At 37.9% G+C, this 22,650-nt stretch overlaps 1 protein-coding gene across 5 annotated transcripts in view; it reads right to left on the bottom strand.

Moving 5' to 3' along the window:
- Positions 1-807: 807 nt before the first annotated feature.
- The window catches only part of LOC114664800 (septin-9-like), a 40,943-nt gene continuing 19,100 nt past the window's right edge, over positions 808-22,650 (bottom strand). For 4 of the 5 annotated variants that reach the window (XM_028819072.2, XM_028819075.2, XM_028819074.2 and 1 more), the window contains 9 exons: positions 8,747-8,908; positions 7,818-7,946; positions 7,586-7,667; positions 7,142-7,279; positions 6,411-6,528; positions 3,196-3,291; positions 2,982-3,078; positions 1,647-1,698; positions 808-1,520 (listed from right to left, as the gene is read on the bottom strand). In XM_028819072.2, the coding sequence (XP_028674905.2) occupies positions 1,388-1,520; positions 1,647-1,698; positions 2,982-3,078; positions 3,196-3,291; positions 6,411-6,528; positions 7,142-7,279; positions 7,586-7,667; positions 7,818-7,946; positions 8,747-8,908 (1,007 nt within the window). In that variant the 3' untranslated portion in view covers positions 808-1,387. Of the gene's footprint in view, positions 1,521-1,646; positions 1,699-2,981; positions 3,079-3,195; positions 3,292-6,410; positions 6,529-7,141; positions 7,280-7,585; positions 7,668-7,817; positions 7,947-8,746; positions 8,909-9,640; positions 9,764-22,650 lie in introns of those variants that run through there. The other variant, XM_028819077.2, reaches the window with a different exon arrangement.

The raw sequence follows: 22,650 nt of genomic DNA on the forward strand, positions 1-22,650 counted from the left end.
ATATAGCTTAAAATATTGCTTTTAGAATTCTGGCGACTATACCACTCTTCCACTGCCACAAATACACCTGCTTATGGTACACTGCTGAAGCATCTTCAAAATTCTGTGAGTAAGATACAGATTGTAAATTCCATCCATCCATCCATTACCCAACCCGCCATATCCCAACTACAGGGTCACGGGGGTCTGCTGGAGCCACTCCCAGCCAACACAGGGCACCAGCCCACCGCAGGATTGTAAATTCCAACACCTCCAAATTAGTGTCATCACTGGCTAACCCTTAGAATGTTTGAGGCACCAAAGATCTTCCATCGCCAATTTTCCCCACTTATATCCATTAAACTTTCATTTAAGTTTTTTCAGTCTGTTTTAGGGTTCTTATGCCTGAGAACCCTTCATCTCTCTTTTCACTTTTTTGGAAAAAAAAACACACCTTCAGAAAATAGATGCACATATGCATATGCTATTGTGTATTATACTCTTATTTCTTTTATAAAGCTCACTGTGAATGTGTTCACTCTGAATGGTCCCATAAAAACAATGCAGTGTTCTGCATTATAGTTTTCTTAAATACATGAAATCCAAGTCAACTAAGAATAAGGAATAGAAATAAAACTCTGATTGACCTTTGTGTGTCTCAGTTGTACTAGGATGTCCAAACCAAACTACAATTACACACACGTGGCTAGAAAGCAGCAAGGCACTATCGTGCACCTGCGCTAGGTTACGTTTGTTGAACTGTCATCTTTCTCCTAATGTAAGACTAAAAGTCTTCCACAGCCAAGAGTTTCTGACACAAGAAAGAAGTACATCTGAAAAGTTTATTTCACACAAAAGGTGTATCAAACATATATCTTGCATATAAATGTGCATATAAATTGTCAACAGATTCTTAGTGATCCAGACTGGAATGATATTGGTTGCATGAAAAGGTTAAAGAAGGCATTCAGATAGTTGTGCTGCTGGAGATTTAAGAATATATCCATGCTTCCTGCTGCCATCCTGAACAGCCTAAGGACACTGGTCTGGCAGTGCTGCACATTACGATATGTCAGATCAACCACCAATGGTAAGAACACCAGACACCTCTGTTAGTTTATGTACTCAAGCAGATTTTGCAGTGGAGAAAATAACACTCAAAAACAGCAAGAAAATATGAAAAGAAAGGGAAAAGCATATGTGGTCACTCCTTCCATCCCTAGTGAGTAAATGAAGCAGAAGTGGTGCCATCTGACTCACAAGCAGCCACAATATAAGATACCAGTCTCCCAATGACTGCACTTGCCTCCAACATCCTTGTTCTCTGTCCCGGAAGAAGCAGTGATCACCTGAATCAGCCTGGATGTTTGGCAATGAAAGATACTGGGGCAGGTAAACCTGAATGGCTCTACATTTCACAAGCAGTAGATTCGTGTCCATTCATCCCATTAGTATAGGTCTTAATGTCATTGAGTCGGGTCATGCGGTATGCCTCATAATGGATAGTGCTTGTGATATCTTTAATGTTCTGCATATGTGTCCTGTTATGGCAGGCAAAAAAAAAGAGAAAAGTCACAAATACAAAATTATTTCTAGATGTTACACTTGAACTTTTAAATAACAGGAAATGGAGGTATATATCTAGAAAAAAAGATTAACTCACTGACCTTATCAAGAGGTCTCGGAGGTAGGCAAACTCACAGTGTGCAACATTCTCAACTGAAAAAACACACACACACACATTTGATGTCAAAGTCAAAACAAAAATGGTGCAGACACATACAAAAAAATTATATTAATTTGAGGACACTATACGAATCTCTTTTCCCCCTAAGCCAGGGGTTGGCAAGTCCAGTCCTGGAGGACCACCGTGGTTGCAGGTTTTCATTCTAACCCTTTTCTGAATGAATTCAGGTCAATTTTTGCTGCTAATTAACTTAATTAGCAAATTTTGATTGGTTTGCTCTTGAAGACTCAGACCCCTTAATTGTTTCTTTTTTCCTTAATTAGCAGCCAAATAATAATGAGATACAAAATGAGCCAAAACAACTGGTGTCGATCATACAATATCTGAAAATAAAGAATGATGAAGGTCTCGGGAATGTCAATTTGCTCAGGACCCCAAAACATTTTAACTGTGCTCTTAGAAAAGAGAAAATCAACAATTTCAGAAATGTCTGCTATTGCACCATGAGAGCAGCAACAAGCCATGGAATTAAAGAAAGAATTTAATTAACAACTGGAATTGACACCTCATTAAGCAGCTGGTTGGAGTGAAAGTGGTTGGAGTTTGAGGCCCTGACTTAGTTGGTCTTCTGTTGGCTAACTCATTTCACAATTCATTTCTGTCTGGGTGCCATTTAAGGAAAGAAATTAAGCAATTCAGAGGAACGATGAAGAAATTCAGGAGAACAAATCTTAAAAAAGCAATTCAATTAATTGAATTCACAAGAAGTTAATTAACAGCACAAATAGGGCACTCAATTAAAAAGGGTTAGAATGAAAACCTGCAGCTACAGTGGTCCTCCATGACCGGACTTGGCGACCCCTACCCTAAGCTACACCCTGGGAATTTTCACAGTTTCACAACTCAACACTGTTATCTTGCCTCTAAAAATGCCGCCTAAGATGATGCTGACATGGCATAACTTAATTTTTAAAAAAACAGAATGGATTAGAATACAAAATTATTATTCCACGTCTTTGTACACCTTGAATTGATCTTTCCATTATTTCTAAGAAAATGGCAGACTGTCATAAAATGTGTACAAATCAAGTCATAGCATATTTGCATGCACAAACATACTTAACTTTTTTTACATGTTAAGATTTATTGAACAAACATCACAATAAAAAAGTAGCTGTATACTGTACATATATACATATATATAATATATTAGCTGTGCATAAACTACCACTAGAGGGCAGACTCTACTCAGCAAAAATTAGTCCTTATTATAAACCTGAACCTGTAAAAGGCAGAAAGGGAGAAGTTATGGTACCTTCAATGATGCCCCATTTAGTTTTTCTTCCTAGTAGCCTCCGGCCATTAACTTGGTATTCTTGGTCACTGCCCACAACTGCAAATGGAATCATTTCCTAAAGGCCAGGCAAAAAAAAAAAAAAAAAAAAAAAAAGAGAGAACAGTAATTGCATATGAGACTGTCAGAAACACCAACAGTTTTATATCCTACAGTGAAGATAAGTTGTATTCACCCGGATTTTCTCATTGATCAAGTGGTCCTCTGCATCCTCATCAAACTCCTTCTGGGGGTACACATCGATGTCATTTTCACTTAGCTCCTCTCTGATCTGAATAAACAGAGACACTTATTTGTTTAGTATTCACGTCTAGAACACAGATAACAGCTAGTTTTAGAACTGATTTAAATGTTAACAATGGAGACAAGTGGAAAGTGGAAGAATCATGTTTAACTGATCAATTTAGTTTTCTGTTCCTCCCATTTTCTTCCTTGCCACTGATAGCTAATGTTATTCTCAAATATTAACCACCATATATGAAAGGTTTAATGTTTCAATTAATCTTCTACTACAGGGAAATAAGTGGTTATCTAAATGTATTGTGATGGACGACCGGCTATGGACTCCGGTCGCCACCCCCAGGCTGCTAGGAGGAGCCCTCCGGAGAGCATGATGGTGCCCCGAATGCCAGCAGGGCCTCATGGACTTTGTAGTTTATATACACAGCCCTGCTGGATACCTTGGGGGCCACCAGGAGTTGCTGTAGGGGGGCTAGTGGGCTCTTGCGTGCCCTATAACCCGGGAGTGCGTCACAGTCACGTGACCGGAAGAAACGATGTACTCCCGGGGTGAAGAAGAGGACTGTTTACCCTGACCCGGAAGGAAACGGACTTGTGGGTTTTTCCAGGAACCATTTCTGGGTCAGGGGATATAAAAGGACTGTGGGAAGCCCAGACGTTGAGCTGAGCTGGGAGGTAGGGTGGCAAAGTGTCTGGGCGAGGAGTATTGGTTATTGAGAGAATTGTAGTGTTTATGAGTGGGGTGTGGAGAGTGCTTTGTGCACGGTATTCTTATAAAATAAAGAATATTTATACTTTTACCTGGTGTTCAGAGTGGTACCTGAGGGTTCAAGAGGTGGACAAAGCCTCTATCTGTCACAGTATGGATTAAGGCTGTATCCACACATTTAAAATGGTGTTTTTAAACTAAAACAATCTCTGTCCACACTAACGTTTTCACACTTAATCAACCAAAAATGCATATGATGTAGATGTTGACCAACACTGAGCATGCTCGCATCGGCTAAAAAAATCCTTCATGGGATGGTAACATCACCGCTCATGGAATATATCACAAAACGGTAAATTGTTTGCTTCTTGAACATGTGTGTGGCATTCAAACTATAAAAAAATACAATTTAGGTGCATTAGTGACAATGGCACCACTCTAGGAATTCAGTCAAAATTCAGAGAATTCAAGGTTGTCTCCAGAATGTCCAGGAAACAGCTCTGAAGATGTAATTCTTAAAACTACTGTTTTGCTCAGTGAAAGAATGAGAGTTAGAAAATATAGAAATTTGCATCAAGCAAAAATTTAGCCCAATCTCCTCAAAACCTTTCATGGAGACATAATTAAATGAATAGGTTGAACCAATGAAACACCAGACAACATTTTAAAAAGAGAGTTAGTATGACTAATTCAGTCCAAAAGAACCTGATGTGAACATCTGCCCCTTGAAACATGACTATCAGCTAAATGTGACATTACTGGAATGAAAAACAGTAACTGTCTGATTAATTTACTGGAAAAATACCTCCTAAGATGACTATTTCCCCAACTTTTCAACCAAAAGAACAAGCAACAGATAATCATAGCCACAGAATCATAATTTGTGTGTCTCCTGAAATGTGTAGCTCCAAAGACTAGATAAATAAAGGGCAGTGAATCTTGAATCTAAAGGCTCTGAGTAAAAAGGTTTTTGTCAGATGTGTCTGTAAAGGTAATAAATCTTAATTATTTAGCACAATGAAAAGGTGAATCTGTAAACAGTGTAATTATTTTGCTCTTCACACTTCCAGCACAGGTTTTAAGAAAATGTATTTCTGCCTCTGAAAGTATCCTTGGCCCAAAAGAGAAAAGCATTATGTGAAACAGTATTTGATTTCACAGTAAAAATGATCCAAGAAAAACTGTTGAAAAGGAAATCAAAAGCAAATGCAAAGAATCTTATTTGTTCCTATATGTTAGGTGGTGTGGCACCTTCAAAGTACAAAAGTAAAAAGTACTAGCTTCATGCCTACCGTTTTCTCACTCTGTCTCTCAAGTCTTCCTCTTCTCACTGTCAAGCATTTGTTTGAAGACAGACAAACCATCACTTTAGCCTGACATAACTTTAAAATCCACAATTTTTGGCTATATCTGGGAAAAACTTTTTGGTTGGAGCAGCCCTTTTCAGCTGTAGGGACATGAGTTTATAACACCTTCAACTAAACTCACTCCCAACATCTCCACAGCTTCGTATTTTTAAGGGGTAAATTCCCCAGACAAGAGTACTGTTTTTCCTTCATTAGAGGCTATAGAGTAGAATACTGGACAAAAGCTAGTCTGCATGGCCTTTATCTGTCATTATTGTTCAGGTAACAGCTGCCACCTGCCAGTTTGTACGCACACTAGCATCATGTAGGGAACACTGCATATGAACAAGCAGTTCACCGATTTATGTGGTATACCTTGAAGGTTAATTTGCAGGTCACTTCACATAACTGGGTCATCTGCCTTGAGGCAGATGCTGTCCTCCTACACTTGCATGTGGAGGTGTTCTGTTATACGCAGCATAGCTGTCTGCCTCGCTCCTTGAAGAGGTTTACTGTCTGACCTTTCTCTAGGCCTTTGCAACATTAGTAGCACCAATACCCAAGACAACCTCTTGTCAGTTGGCCAGCTCTCCACCAACAATGAACACAGAAGACATAACCAATATGACTTTAAAACATTCTAAGTATTCAGTATCACTTTTAAAATATCAAGGTTTAGAAACCAAAAACTAAGAAATCAGATGAATGTTGAAATGTGTCTTTTATCTGTGTGCCTAGTTAATGATCTTACTTTGGGTTGAAAAAAATGTATATTCCCTTATCATAAATCACTCAAATAGTTTTGGCCAAGGTATCTTAGAACTCTAATAAACAATTTAGGTATAAGATAAAAATATGCAAATTTTGTACACAATGCACAAATTGTTGTTAACAAAATATTTCATTAATCTGATGTTATACAAAATACTCCACATCTTACATTCTATTGGTTTAACAAACTAGCTTGCTTAGTCTTCAACATCACATTCTAACCAGTTTCTACATACTTATGATGCCATGGCCCTCGAGATGAGCTCTCTGTCCTCTCTAACACTGCTCTCTTTGGAAATGAAAGTCCTGCAATTAATATGCTACCTTTTTCTTAAAGTCGTCCCTCTCCTCCAGGGTCAGGGTGTCAGCTTTAGCAATGACTGGGACAATGTTCACTACTTTACTGAGCCGCCTCATGAATTCCACATCTAGGGGACGAAGCCTGTAACAAACAAGACAGTGAGTCAAGTCCTTCTTACTGGGCACTGCAAGGAGGATGACCAAGTAGCTGGTGGGCAGCAAGTGGAGAGGTGTAATTAAAATTGCCAAAGAGAAAGCAGGTCGTAAGATTTGTGTGATTAGTTGAATTATTGTTCATGTGTGTATCATAGCACAGGAAAGGTTAAGATTAATATTGAACAAAGGAGAAGCACAATTAAATCCCAAATGTAAAACTCAAGAAGAAGAAGTAGTAGTAGTAGTATGCAAATACCATCTGGTGCAAAATTTTCACAAGTTTAATTGAAGAGGATATATGCAAGCTAGCTTCCACCCACTAAAAAGCAGACGCCAGTGTTTCCATAACTGTCTACATTCTACACCTTAACAAGCGACATGCAGTATGAGAAAAGGCCAGCGAAATTCATTATTAATTAATGTAGAAACATCAAGCCACAAAATTTATACCAATGCAATTCAAATACACTGCAGCAAAGACTTGCAATTAAAAGATGTCAAGCCAGATATTGACTTCACACTACTAGTGAACTGACATGTTATTACATATGTTTGTCTACTGGGGTGGCCATCAAAGTGAACAGCTGTAATGTACTTACGAATGGCCTGTAGGAGGAATGAAGTAGACACAGCAATGTACTCTGGTGTCTGGTATCCGTTTTTTTCGGTTGATGTTAATTTCTTCCTGCAGATATTGTGCATACTGGTCATTGATGAACTCCATGACTGGCTGCCAACTATACAGACATTAAGACACAATGAAAAATTAAAAAGAGAAAACTAAATGAGTACATTTACCCCAGCAACATCCCCTGAGCACAATTATACCAATAGGTTCCCTAAGCACCTAATGGCCACAACCTGCAACATCTCCTGAACAAATGCACTTATATGAACCTAAGGATGATACCACACATAAACACATACTGGCTAGTGCACACACATTCAGTTGTGCTTGGTCTTAATGAACTCACTCATGCATACTATTCTACTGACACACAGTCAATAAGACTTGACCAAACTGGAAACCGAGATACACTTACCAGTTTTCATTGTTGATATGATCCCCAAATCCAGGTGTATCAATTACAGTCAACTTCATGCGGACGCCCTTCTCCTCGATATCTGACAAAGAAAGCAGTGTCTTGGCGGGTTATACTCGTGGTGACAAGTAACATTCCTGTAAATTTCTCACACACTTTACAGTTCTAAAAAACTTTGCTGTGAATCTTGCAAAAAAGCACAGAGCTACAATGTTAATTTTCTTGGACTCACCATGGCTGATTGACTTAATTTCAACTGTTTTTGGGATTCTCTCCTCAGATGTGCTTGTGGCAGGCCTGCGGCTCACTTTAGACTTGAAGAGAGTATTCATCAGAGTTGATTTTCCAAGACCACTCTGCCCTATGTAAAGAGAGTGAAATGGCTGAGGTAGATCAAGTGTGAGGAAACGACTGATGCAAACATGCACAATGACTCACAATTCAAAGACAAACAGCCATATATGTGTCAGTACTCTGCTGGTTTGTATACACATGCACAACTGCCAAAAGTCCAAGCTAATCTGTGAGCTGTTAAAAAATACACTTCCTATGTTCTAGGATTAGCTAAAATGGGAATTAAGCATACAATGCAAATGCAGTTGTTGTGACAGGCTTCTCATTTCACAAGGCTTTTATTGTCAGGCTGAAGAAACCAGAGATTACAAGCTGTTTCTACATTCACCATACCTCAACCATTTGCCATTCTGAGCCAGTCCGACCTCAGTCCCAACTCAGGCTATAAGCTTAAGCCTCGACAAGTGGCAAAAAGAGAAAGGCGACAATCTTAAGTGCAGCATGTATCACCAGCTGCCATGTGAACACATTTTATATTGCTTACTCGAGGTTTAATATTTTGCACTACAGTAGTGGCTGCCTGTGTAGCTCCTCAGATTCCATCCATTGTTTACAGTAAACAAAATGAAGGGTCGGATCCTTCTCATTCCGTAGGGGAGTTTTCTATAGCCGCCATAAATGTGCACTAAAACTTCAGACCTTTTAGGGCAAATTGGTATACAGCAAACTCTCAGCTGCCAGATGTTACTCTTCAGCACAAAAAAGGAAACCAGTAACAGGTCGAGGAAAACAGTAAGATACAGGAACCTAAATTCAAAAGACATAACATACTCAAAAAAGAGAATTTGTGAAGGTATATTTACTCACCTACAACCATAATGTTGAATTCAAATCCCTGCTTCATAGCCTTCCTTCTCATCTGCTCCAAGATAGAATCAATTCCTACATAGCTGAAGTCAGTAGCAGGGACTTGTCGACTGGGTAACTCTCTGGAGAGTTCTGCCATGGCACTTCTTTGGTTAGATTCTGCTGGGGATAGCAAAAAAGAAAGTTGCACCAGGTCACTTTCACCACTCTTTACTTTATAAACTGTTAGCTTTTGCAGATAATAATAATTCTTTACCACAAAAATGTGACAGGCAGTTTTTTTTTTGTTTTTTTTTTTTACTTTTTGCATCCTGGTTCTCAATATTTAAGGGTACAGGTGGGTCAAGGACCTTTAGTAAATATTACAACAAATCACTTATAGAACAAACAAAAACCTCTCTCTAGGATTGCTGGTAAACATGAACTCTAAGCCCTCTAACAGCATTTTGTATCTTTTGTTGCAATATTGAAATGCACAACTTAATTTCTACTAAAAGCATAAATAAAACTAAAGTTATCCTAAAAGACATCTGAAGTCCATTCTGTAGGGGGGAAAAAAAATGAAGATCACTGCTTTAGATAACTCGTTACTGGGCCTCTCAATAGTTACACCTCAAGCTGAGAGGGGGAGAGACAGCACACAAAGCACCCACAAGGAATCAGGAAGTGCACTAGTACAATCTTGTCACTCTTGCAAAAGTAAAGGCATCTGTCACCAGAGTCTCATTAATAGATAAAGTTCACCTTATGCCACATACACTTTGGGCCTCTTGTTTACTGCACTTTGTTAGCTCACACATTCAATGCCTCAATTTTCTCTCCCCACCCAACAAAGACAAAGAACCTTTCCAAGGCCTCACTTTTCTAATATTTGGATTGAACACTTTTTCTCACCCCACGCGTGTCAGTCTTGCTTCTTACGCTGGCCTTTCTTCAGTCACAAGTTCCCGCTTGTGTAATTAAAGCCTCTCACTTTGCTGGCGCACACAGCCAACTGAAACTTTCAAAGCTCTCAACAGGAAGAGTTGCCGCCAGCAAATCGACCACGTAACTCTTTTAAAGTTGCAGCACAGTTTTTACCTTTTAAAGTCAGCTCACCTAAAGCCTCTGGACATCAGTTCTACCTTCATTAGCCTCCTAAATAGCCATGCAATCTGACATTTGCAGAAAATGCTGTCTCTCATATTGTAATGAAGATCTTTTTACAGTGACTATAGTAAGCTGAGCACAGTTTTCTGTGAGTAATATTTTAAATCTACAGCCACAATTAAATTACATTGGGTATTGATCATAGTCTACCTAAATAAAAATATTTAAACTAATCTGACCTACACTTAACCAATGAATGCCCGATAGTTTTATGTGTGCACTGTGAAACTTTTCTTTTGTAGAGAGCTGTGAAACAGGGAAAAAAGTACGTTAAAAAAAATGCAATGATGTAGCCCACTTAAAACATGGTGTGATTCAGCCTAGCCCCAAAAGGAGAGGAGCAAACACCGGATTGACGAATGCATGATGACTTTGAACTGCAAAGTTAAAAAGTAACAGCCAAGTTTCTGCTAATGCACACACCAAGCTGTCTCATGATGCTTTCATTCGTATCTAAACACAGCTCTCACATGTTCTATGGAGGACAAAAACAAGTTATTTACTGGAATTAACAGTACATCTTAGGCCCCACATACTTATTCAGGCCTTTGACTTTAGGTGCTTACTGGAAGCATAAGTTAATAAAGCAAGCCATTCTCAAAGGATCAAGGCACAAGGCAGGAACCAGCCATAGCAAGATGTCAGTCCATCAGAGGGTACAGGCACACAAAGCTGTTAGTAATACAGGGTGTGTTTGAGGCTGCTAATTAAATTAATCTACATGGATATTTACTGAAGTGGAAAGGTTGAGGCAAAAAAAAAAAAACACAATGTAAACATGAACAAGCCATAAAAGCACAGCACCATGACCTGACCTGGTGGGCTGGATTGTGAATTCAGGACTCCAGTGCAGAGAGGCAGCAGCTTAAATGAACATGCTAACATGTTGTCCTTTAGAATTTCATTTAAAAAAAATACATAAAAAACTAATTCTTAGTAACTCCTATCATTTTTCAAATTCTTTATTTTTACATTGCCACAAGTTACAAGAAACACTAAGTGAATATATCCATCCATCCATTATCCAGCCCGCTATATCCTAACTACAGGGTCATGAGGGTCTGCTGCAGCCAATCCCAGCCAACACAGGGTGCAAGGCAGGAAACAAACCCTGGGCAGGGTGCCAGCCCACTGCAGGGCACACACTAGGGACAATTTTAGGATCGCCAATGCCCTTAACCTGCATGTCTTTGGACTGTGGGAGGAAACCGGAGCTAATATGACTAATCTTTGAAAAATTAAATTCTTGTAGTAGGTGGAAATTTGGCATACAAAAACTTATAGTTCAAAGGTCTTGAAGTTCAGTTTTGCTAAATTCATAAAGGAGATGATTAAAAAAAACTAAGTAACTTTCCAAAAATACCAGATATTGAAAAGCTAGTTTAAGTATTTAAAGAAGATGTCATTGCTTCACTGCCAGACAAGTCAAATGTTTGAAGTTTCATAATAAGAATTATTAATAAAATTATATAACCTTCATTTCTAAACCTGTGCTTACACTGGATTCCCAGCTACATTTAGAGCCCATATTAAAATCTTCCTTTACACTAAAGGTCATGAATGACTTTCTCCCGCTTTATTGTATCATACCTCAAACTCTAGATCACATGATCTACAGCCTTCTTATATTCATCAAAGATACAAATTACAGCAGGCTGAGCCTTTAGTTGTATGACATGCCTAAAATATGAATAATCTATTACTGTAAATCAAGGCTTAAGTTACTTTGACCATCAGACTCCTATTATTTCTGCTGGTAAGGTGGTTGTTAAAAAGTACAGTTCTGGTTATTAGTTTTTACCAAACGTTTTCCATTATTTCCACTGAGTCATAACAGGCCACTTGGCACCCCTGATGCTTTAAATAATGGGAGGACAGGAGACATTAGCATTATCAGAGCCAGACTCATTTGTAAAGCTTCAATGTATTCTGTCAAAATCACGAACAGCAGCATGTCTAGAAAAGGACTGGGGAACCAGTTCGCCTAGATCAGACAAAATTTCACTTGTCTTTCACTAATGACACTGGGCTACAGTGACAAATTTATTTTGAGATCCGTGTAGTCTGGAGATTTCTTTCTACTCTCGTTTTTGACAAGTTACTTCTATTATATTTATACAAAACCATTTATTTACTGTATTTTATCACAATTACTGCTAATAGTTACATGTACATTCTGTATGGTGTTTTACACTTTTATTCAAGTGTATAGCCATTGTAATTATATTTATTAACGTGGATTTTGATCTGAGCAGGTTACTGGAAAGTGGCCTGTACAAAGGTGAATTGTTTTCTGCTATATTTCACAACAGGGGTGGTTTTAAATCCTGAGGTTGAAAGTAAAAACAGGAAAGAAGATGTCAAGCAAAGCAAGATTACAGAGATAAGCAGGAATGAGCCTCTGGTGTTAAATGGCTGCAAAAAAGTCCTACACAGACAAGCAACTCTCAATAACCAGTGCAGTAAGCCACTTAAATTAAAACAAGTAAGAGCTAAATTCAGAATACTGTATATTTATGTTACTGATGTGGACGTTACCATGTATGATTGACCAATTTCAGCATAATACATTTTTGTCTTTTTGATAGATATTATACTTTTCTTAGAAGTGTATTGATTTCTAGATACCTAATTGGCTTCTGCTTTCACTTTTCAGGCTGCAGAAGCTACTTCAGGCAAATATTCAAATATGACTATATGAATAGAATTAAAAAGATACAATTAATTTACTGGTACAAATACCATATGAACTCAAAAAAAGCCGCAGTTCTGAATATTTGTGTTAACAATGGACCTGGTGATTTCAGTTTATTATCATTCTTCTAACTTAATCTTCTATTACATTGTACATGTTTCAGGATTATTTTTCTTATTACAAAGTTATTGGTTTTTATTTTGGTATTGATAAAGCAACTTCCATCCATCCATCCAAGCAACTTGTGGTATTATATAGACACATAGCCCACATATCAATACAGTCTGCAAAACAGAACCTTCACTGCTGGGTGAAAAACACAACTGCAAATTTAAAGGCAGCAAAGACTTTCACAAGAACTCTAAGAACGTTTTAGTAATATTTGTGATGTATACTGTAAAAATATTTTCATTAAATAGCTTAACTGAAATAAACATCACATACTGTATATCCTTTATATGCAAAACAGTTCAAATGCATTGAAATGTTGTAGTGAACAATTTGGAAAATCCATCTCATTGTAATTAGCCAGGCTAACTTAACAGGAAGCTAATATTTTTCAAACAGCCTGGGCTCACTGCAGTTTGACTAATAAAATAATACTTTCTTTTCCAGTTTGCCTAGGCGTTTTGCAATAATCCAGGTTAAGGACAATGAGAAAGAATTCCAATTCACCTATATTGTGTGTGTATATACACAGAATTTATTAGGGATGCACCGATATGGGAATTTTGGGCCGATGCCGATATCCGATAATGTCTATGTACTTATCTGCCGATGCCGATACCGATGCCGATATACATATTTATAAGATACAGAGAAAAATGAGACTTGATCTGTCTGGACAAGAATTACAGACAAAGTGAACATTTATTTGTATAACAATTTTGCACACCACATTCAATCATTAAAAACAAATGATATCTGCCACATTTAGCTGGCTACCTGTTGGTTATATGGGTAACAGTTCTACAGGTTTTTGCTTTAAATAACTTTTCTCTTTCTTTTTGATGGAACAAATACAACAAATTCAACAATAATCGAAAAAATGAAAACTGAAAAAAAATGGTAAAATGTACAATTACAATGAAATAAGCAATACAACTTAAGAATAACAACTTTTGCAGATTATTTACAATCATTAAAATGGCTTCTGCTCAATCACATTTGACTGGCTATCTGATCCTTTGTTTTACAGTCTGCAGTATTAAATAGTTTACCACGTAACATTTTTTCTTTCTTTTTTGATGGAATAAATCTAACCAATCTATAATTTTAAAAATCAGAAAAGCATACAACAGTAAAGAAATAAGTAACTTTTTTTTTCTGGAGGCTTATCATTCTTTTCTATTTTTTAAGCATGATGGGGAGGTTTTTCTTAACGAACAAGAGCATCTCTGCCTTGCCACAGGAAATTCTGTTTCTCTTTTCGTTGATCACATTAGAAGCCAAACTGAATAATCTCTCGCTATCCACGCTAGTACATGGGGCTGACAGGAACTTGCGTGCTACTTTGGCAATGGTAGGAAACCGACTCCAGTTGTTGTTCCAATATTTCAGTGGATTTTCATTCCTCGGGATTGGTGCTTCAGAAAGAAATCCCTGCACCTGCCAAGTAGCATGCATACATATACAATATTATATTCTGTGTCATCTTTCATATCTAAAAGATAGATCTGCATTTTGGCTTTTACCAGGGCTGTCAGATTAAGATTAGAATCCTTACAATAAAAAAAAGTATATGGCATTTGAATTGAATGCATGTCTGTATTGTATTTGCTGTTTTTTGAAACATTTTATTATTAATATTTTTGCTTTTCACTGTAGATCAGGGGTGTCCACACTTTTTCGGCTTGCGAGCTACTTTTAAAATGACCAGATCGAAATGATCTACCTACATTAAAAATTATATATATATAATTATATATATATATATATATATATATATATATATATATACTGAGTATATATTATACATAAAATATATGTTGTCATACCTTGCATAACTGAATAACCCTTATGGCACAATAACAATTCAATACATTTATGGTCACTACAGTACTTGGATTTAATAATCTTCATATGGGAAAAGGCTGACTCGCATAAATAAGTAGAGCCGAATAATGCAGTCAAGGAGGCAGCACATTTCCTCATTTTTGGGAACTTTTTCTCTGTGAGTAAGTTCCAAAACTGTCCATGAGCCTCAGACTTCAGCTGAATGTGAAAAATGACGGCTGTCCGATTAACGGCGATTTTAGTTCCCTCTCCTTTCTCTTTCTCGGATCGCTTTTCGGAAGGAAGTCAGTTTCGTAGTTTTTATGAACAGTCCGAAAGTGCCTTTCCACATTTTCCTTGTTTGGAATAGCAATGATAGATTGACATATCAGACAAACGCACTTCGATTGTGACATTGTGAGTAAAAAATCCTCTTCCAATTCCACATCCAGCCCATACCCTGCCCAAACAAATTTTTTTTTTTTTAAATCCCTTCTTTAGTCGATATAAATTGGAAGGCTAACTAGATCAACAGCCGGAGTTTTGCAGTAGCTCGCGCGTTTGATCGTGAGTGCAGGATGACTAGTGTGTTAGAAGAAAAGAGATCTCAGTCTGGCCGCCCTGTATGTCAATCAAGTGGCAGATGCCATAGGGAGGATATATGATAGACTAACGTTTAAAAAAAAATTTTTTTTGAATGCAACACGATCGACGCATTGGGCATGATCATGATCTGCTTACAAGTTGCTCATTATTGCTTAAGAGACTCAGTTGAAAAACAGTGTCTTCCATGAATGTGATTGGCTGTCCCACAAAAAGCAACGCAAAGAGAAGTAAGACACAAACCGCACTGGCACTTTCTAAAGACAACGTTCAAAAGAAAAACAAACAAAATTGTCAGTGATTGCTCAAACAAAGTAAATGCAGTCATTTTTTTTCTTTTTTTCCTAGAGGCCAGAGGACCTTATATCCCTTTGTCTATTTTTTACAGTAAATAAACTGAAGCATTGTGACCCTTTAAGTGTTTTACAAATGAAACAAGTGTATTAAATGTTACACAAAATACTTGAAAGACCTCAACAAAGTATTATAATCAATTATTAGCAGACAGCATTTTTCAAAGTAACAAAAAAATGTAAAACGAGTTTGTTTATTTATGAAACTATTTAGTTAACACGCACCGAACAACAATATGAAGCAAAGAAGCATAGGTATAGTTGGCTCAGTCGCTTGATGAAAACTAGCAATCTTTAAAATGGTTGTGTTTAACACAGAAGATGCCGACCGTTTAACTAATGACTAATAACAATATGGGTTAACAATTTAGAAATACGCATAGACTGATCCTAAAAACTTACGTGCAAAAACAGATCTGTAAAATCCCACAAAAGTGTCCAGCACGTCTTAAGTAACATGAAGCCAAAGTTAGTGCGAGGTAAAACCAACAACCGCTCTTTTTACATTCGATTGCCGTTTTTCTTTCTTGCCTTCCAAGATTTTGTATACATTCGAATTATGTTAGAATAGTGATATTATATCCGACAGCCCATGTTATTTACTTAAAACAATGTTGTAAAGATCTCCACAGAGCCTTTTTTTTTTTTTAACTCACCTCTGTTGTCATCTGGCTGTTTTCCCGAGGCATCAATGTGTTCTCTTCAAGAATTTCGTTGTACATTTCGAAGAGCGTGCAAGCCACTTCGTCATTTCTCTTGGCCCTTTTCTTTTGTGGACCATCTATCTGTGATTCAGTCGTCTGCATTTCGTTCGATGCAAGTTCCACCTGAGCTTGCAACATTTTGAATGCCAGTGATTTTACATCTGCATCGAAATAGCGGTCTTTGTATCTCGGGTCTACAATAGTGGCAACACAGTACATGGATTCTTTGTAAATCTCAATGAAACGATTGTTTACAGCCTCCAAGAGAGCGCTTTTACTGGTTTTGACTCCGAAGTCAGTATGAGCACTTTTAGTCAACAGTCGTTTTAAGGCATTAATTGAGGGAATAACGTTAGAAGCCAAGGCTTCAGACTGGCAAATTTCTTTTGTCAGTTGTTCAAATGGAGCAAGGAGTGTGATTATGTTCTCGATCAAACCCCACTGATTAGGCGTTAGAGTTGCAGGTAACTCAAAATCGGAGGTATAAGCCCCAAGGGCTCTTTTCAGCTCCAGCAAGCTTTGCAGCATATAGAATGTGCTGCTCCATCTAGTCGAAACATCTTGCTGAAGCATTTTCGGCTGCATACCAAGTTCAGTTTGTATAGTTTTGAGACGCGAGTTGGCTAATTGTGAATGCTTAAAGTGACCGACTATTTTTCTGCCGATCGCTATTGTATCAGAGACACTGCGCTGGGATAGTACGCCATCGTTCACGGCAAGCTGTAAAGTATGAGCCATACATGGCAGACTTGGGATCCCGCATTCCTCCATAGCCTTTGCAATGTTGCGTGCATTGTCTCGTAATACTACATGAACATTCTCTTTGGGTATTTTCCATGTTTCAAACATTCTTTTAAAAGCTACAGAGAGTGCAGCACCCGTGTGTGATCCGGAGCATTCTTGGGCGTGCAAGATTGCTTTCTGCAATTCAAACTTGCGGTCGATCCACTGAGCAGTTAAACTAAGCATACTAATAGCACTCATATCAGATGTCCATATATCAGTGGTAAAGCTTATGGCTGTGACATCTTCAGCAAGGAGTGTGTGCACATGACTTTCCACAATTTTACGCAACTCTGGAAGCGCTATGTCCGAAAAATAACGGCGACTGGGTATCTGGTAACGGGGCTCGAGATACTCAAGCAGCCTTCGAAATCCTGTATCTTCGACAACAGAAAATGGCTGATCGTCCAGAGCAATAAATTCCATCACCTTTGCAGTAATTGTTTTAGCTTTAGGGTTGTCTTTATCAAATTTCTTTGATTTTTCAAGTAACTGATCAACACGTTGATTAACGGCAGTTTTTGATTTTGTGCGCGGTGGCGCAGGATTCTCCTCTTTTGCTCTGAGGAATTCTGTATATTTGTCGGGATGGCGTGTCTTCAAGTGTGTAATTAAGTTGGTGGTATTGAAATTTCGCACTTTGGTCCCTCCACGCAAAACATTAGTCAAACAAGTGTTGCAAATGGCATATTTTATGTCACTCTCACTCACTTTGAAAAACTTCCACACCGCAGACATTTTCGCACAGTAGCCCAGCGTCGCCTAAACGTCCGGCACATCCGGAACACAGTGAATGCGTCATCAATATCGGTTCGAATTATCGGTCCAATTTAGTCATCGGTCCGATGCCGATAAAATTATTTTAACCCATTATCTGCCGATACAAATATAAATCCGATATTATCGTGCATCCCTAGAATTTATATTAGTGATATGGAAAAGAGTTCAGCCCCTTGACCAATTCTCCAATTTTACGGAAATAAAAAAAACACTGAAATGTTACTTGTTATATTTTTATTTTAAAGCACTTAAAAATCAATGCGTTTTCTTAATGTGGCATTCTCATGTTAGAAAAAAATCTTGAAAAAAGAAAATGATCCGCTTGCAGAAGTATTCCATCCCTATACTTTATTTTTTAGAACTATCTAACAGTTTTAACAGCTTTAAGTCTTTTGTTGCGAGTATGCACCAGCTTTGCACATTGTTCACTGTACCACAATTTTGGCATATTCTTCTCCACAGATTTGCTCTTGGCTGTTCAGTTGAGTTTAATGATGTTCAAGCACTGCAATTTTCCATATAGTGCCAAAGATTCTCAGTCAGATTGAGATCAGGTCTTTGACCAGGCCACTGAAGGACATTCAGCTTTTAATTCTTGGTCCATTCCAAGGTTATATTGCTTTGTGTTTGACATCATTGTCCAGCTGAAAGGTGAACATTTACATAAGTATTTTTTAAACGGACTGAAACAGGTTCTTTCTAGTTCCACAAGATGCCCAGTACTTACTGACAAAAAGCAGCTCTACACCACAAAGCTGCCAGCTTTATACTTAACTGTAGAAATGGTATTTTTTGAGGTGTGGGCAGTACTACAGTACATTTGAGTCAAAAAAGCTTTGTCTCATCTGACCACAAAATTGTTTCCCATATCACAACTGGGTCTGTGTCAGACTTTTTTTGCCAAACTCTAGATGCAGTGTGTGTGTGTGTGTGTATATATATATATATATATACACACACACACACACAGTATACACACACACACACACACAGGGTGAGTCAAAATTATGTTAACATTTGAATGGCGGAAACAATTTATTCACAAAACATACTTCATATGTGCAAGATGATTTACAGGAATGTCTCAACCTGTTCGCCATCATGTTCAACACACAAAAACCAACGAGTACCATTTAAAGCCCGGACACACATTTCACGGGGAATAGTTGATACCACAGTCCATATTCTGTCCTTCATGTCATTGATATCACGAATTTTCCTGCTATACACGCACTCCTTCACCATACCCCATAACCAGAAATCACAGGGTGCCAAATCAGGGGAGTGTGGAGGTCATAGCAGTGGTCCACCACAATCTATCGACCTGGAAAGGTGTGGTCGACATAAAAATAATCCATTAGTGTTAACATAATTTTGACTCACCCTGTCTGTGTGTGTGTGTGTATACTATATATATATATATATATATATATATATATATATATATATATAAATACAGTATATATATATAATAAAAAAAAATCTTGGAAGGTGTGATTTTCTCAGAGTGAGACTTTCACGTCCTGCAAGACGAGACATTGTGCCAAGAGATTTAACCACGCCCAGGGCCGGAATTAAAAGACAAAGAGTAGATGACAAAGTAGAACATCGTAAAGAATTCAAAAATGTTGGCGCAGTTCACATGCAGAGCAGGTTAGAGATAATGGAAGTACAAAAATTGGAAAGTCTCAAAAAAATGATAGTAAACATCGCATTTGCACAAAAAAATGGAAATTATTACTCGGTGAAATAACAGAACAGCGAAAAGAGATCGAATATATTGTTCGGATTTAAACTTTAAGTCGGAGACTTGTAGATCATCTAAGTCGTGTTGCCATCAGGGAAAGTTTTGTTGGTTGGTGAAAGTGAAATCCATATACTCCTGCAGCAGAGACGCAAAGTTGCAACACGTAGTGTAGGCAGGGAGGTTGGCAAGCGAAGTGAGCAGGGGGTGAAGCCCCCTAGTGTGTGTGTGTGTATTATATATATATTGTCACAGACGACTGGGGTTCTGACCCGGCAGGGACGCCTAAAAGGACCGGAAGATGGCAAGAATAGCTTCCAGGCCACGAGGGGGCAACCGCCCTGGAGCAGGAGAGGACCATGGTTGTCTCCACACATACCGCTTAGAATTAAGGCTAAAAAGTTCTATCTTGGTCTCATCAGACCAGAGAATCTTATTTCTCACCATCTCAGAGTCCTTCAGGTGTCTTTTAGCAAACTCCATGTGGGCTGTCATGTGTCTTGCACTGAGGTATGTGTGGAGACAACCAGGCACTGCTCATCACTTGTCCAATACAGTCCCCACAGTGAAGCATGGCGGTGGCAACATCATGCTGTGGGGGTGTTTTTCAGCTGCAGGGACAGGACGACTGGTTGCAATCGAAGGAAAGATGAATGCGGCCAAGTACAGGGATATCCTGGACAAAAACCTTCTCCAGAGTGCTAAGGACCTCAGACTGGGCCGAAGGTTTACCTTCCAACAAGACAATGACCCTAAGCACACAGCTAAAATAACGAAGGAGTGGCTTCACAACAACTCTGACTGTTCTTGAATGGCCCAGCCAGAGCCCTGACTTAAACCCAATTGAGCATCTCTGGAGAGACCTAAAAATGGCTGTCCACCAACGTTTACCATCCAACCTGACAGAACTAGAGAGGATCTGCAAGGAGGAATGGCAGAGGATCCCCAAATCCAGGTGTGAAAAACTTGTTGCATCTTTCCCAAGAAGACTCATGGCTGTATTAGCTCAAAAGGGTGCTTCTACTAAATACTGAGCAAAGGGTCTGAATACTTAGGACCATGTGATATTTCAGTTTTTCTTTTTTAATAAATCTGCAACAATTTCAAAAATTCTTTTTTTGTCTGTCAATATGGGGTGCTGTGTGTACATTAATGAGGGAAAAAAATAATTTAAATGATTGTAGCAAATGGCTGCAATATGACAAAGAGTGAAAAATTGAAGGGGGTCTGAATACTTTCCGTACCCACTGTGTATGTATATATATATATATATATATATATATATATACATTTAATTCATAGCATTCGTAGTCTGAAACACAATCTGATTGTATGGGTGGTTACCTACCAGGTAACGCATGTGGTTGGTCTGCAAGTCGGCAAACATCAGACACGCCCTGCTCAGTTGCATAGCATAGCATTTGTATTCTGAAACACAATCTGATTGTATGTAATAACTCTGATCTCTAGGCTGTCAAATAAACAAACCACACGCCGTGGCACAACGTAAAAGGGCTTCGCCTTTGACGCCCGAGGTTCGATCCCCGCGAGGGGAGCAGTGGAGTGTGTACGCCTGATGAGCCCAAATAAGGCGAAACACGTGGCGCGTACTCTTTGCATTATTTGACAGTAAACTATATCTATATCTATATATATATATCTATATATATCTATATATATATATATATATATATATATATATATATATATATATATATATATATATATAGTAAGAAAAGTGAAAATGCAATTACTTCTTTTATTCACAATCCCTCTTAACTCTGTGGTTTTATCCAGAAAATGAAACAATTATTTTAATGGATGCCAATTATAAGGCAATTGTTTTTGACCAGTATAAACCGTGCACTTCAACAAACAGTATATTTTCTTTTTTCTTAAGATTTCTTCCTAACATAAAATGTTTCCACATACAAAACTAACTGAGTTTCAAACTGGAAAATAAGACAGTGATATTATTAATAAGAAAAACATGGCCATGATATTTTGTAATTTTATGTAAAAGTGACTATAAATTTGGGTTTTCATACTCTCAACAGATGAAAGAATTGACTTTGGTTATGATGAGGTCTTTACTATTAATTACTGTGTTATTTTGGAGATTAATTAGTGTGGATATGTGAGATCTTATATTAAGGAATTGTGTTCTGAATTTCTAAAAAGTTGTTTAGTCCTCACCAAGGCAAAAAAATCAACCATCATACTGCTGTTTTCACCTACATATGATTGAAAAAAAAATTCACTGAGATGTGCTTAAATAATCCAACTTAACACCCTTTAAATGGCATTTTAATCTGAAATGTTATCTTTGTAAGTAAAACTATATTTGAACTACTATTTCCTAGCAAAGACTGACAATGTCAGGAATTTTTCACCGCAGAAATGGGTAAATAAAGCAGGCAGGCAATGCAAGACATGCCATGCAGGACTGAATTAGCTACTGATTAGACTTTTGGAAGTCAACGACCTAGGCCTGTGATAGATGGCTGAAAGGAATGTAACTGAACTGCACCTTTGATGCTTGCAATGAGGTACAATTACAGTAAAGTGCATTTGCCTATAAAAGCAAACAGAGAAAAAAGGCATTATATAAAATATGCTGCTACATTTTCAGGAGGAAATATGTGGGAGGTGGGTGCATTTAGCAAGACACACTCTTGAACCCGTATCCACAACATGCAAGCTGAGCTTGACTACCATTGGTTTATGGAGTGAATTCAGTTGTTTCAACCACTGCATTTTACAGATTTGCTTGGGAGGTTTAATTCCTACATTGACTAGTCTTGCTAAAAGAAAACAGTAGCTCAGTAGAGATTTGTTTTGGGCTACTTAGATTTAAAGGGGTAGTGCAATAAATTGCCAGGATAACCTCTGGCTCTTCCTGTAACCAAAAAAATGGAATAAGCAGGTTTGAGAATGCTGGTATCAAATGTCAGGAAAATAAGAGAACTAGCATATTTCCATAATCCTTCTGCAGTTAACCATAAGTACTTCAGGCAAAAACCATGAATTTACATAAAGTAAGCCCCCTTTAAAGCGCTAAATGAAAACAATAAGCAGTCATCAATCCTGAACAAGTG

The sequence above is a fragment of the Erpetoichthys calabaricus genome, chromosome 14 (genome assembly GCF_900747795.2).
Source record: "Erpetoichthys calabaricus chromosome 14, fErpCal1.3, whole genome shotgun sequence".
NCBI lineage: Eukaryota > Metazoa > Chordata > Cladistia > Polypteriformes > Polypteridae > Erpetoichthys > Erpetoichthys calabaricus.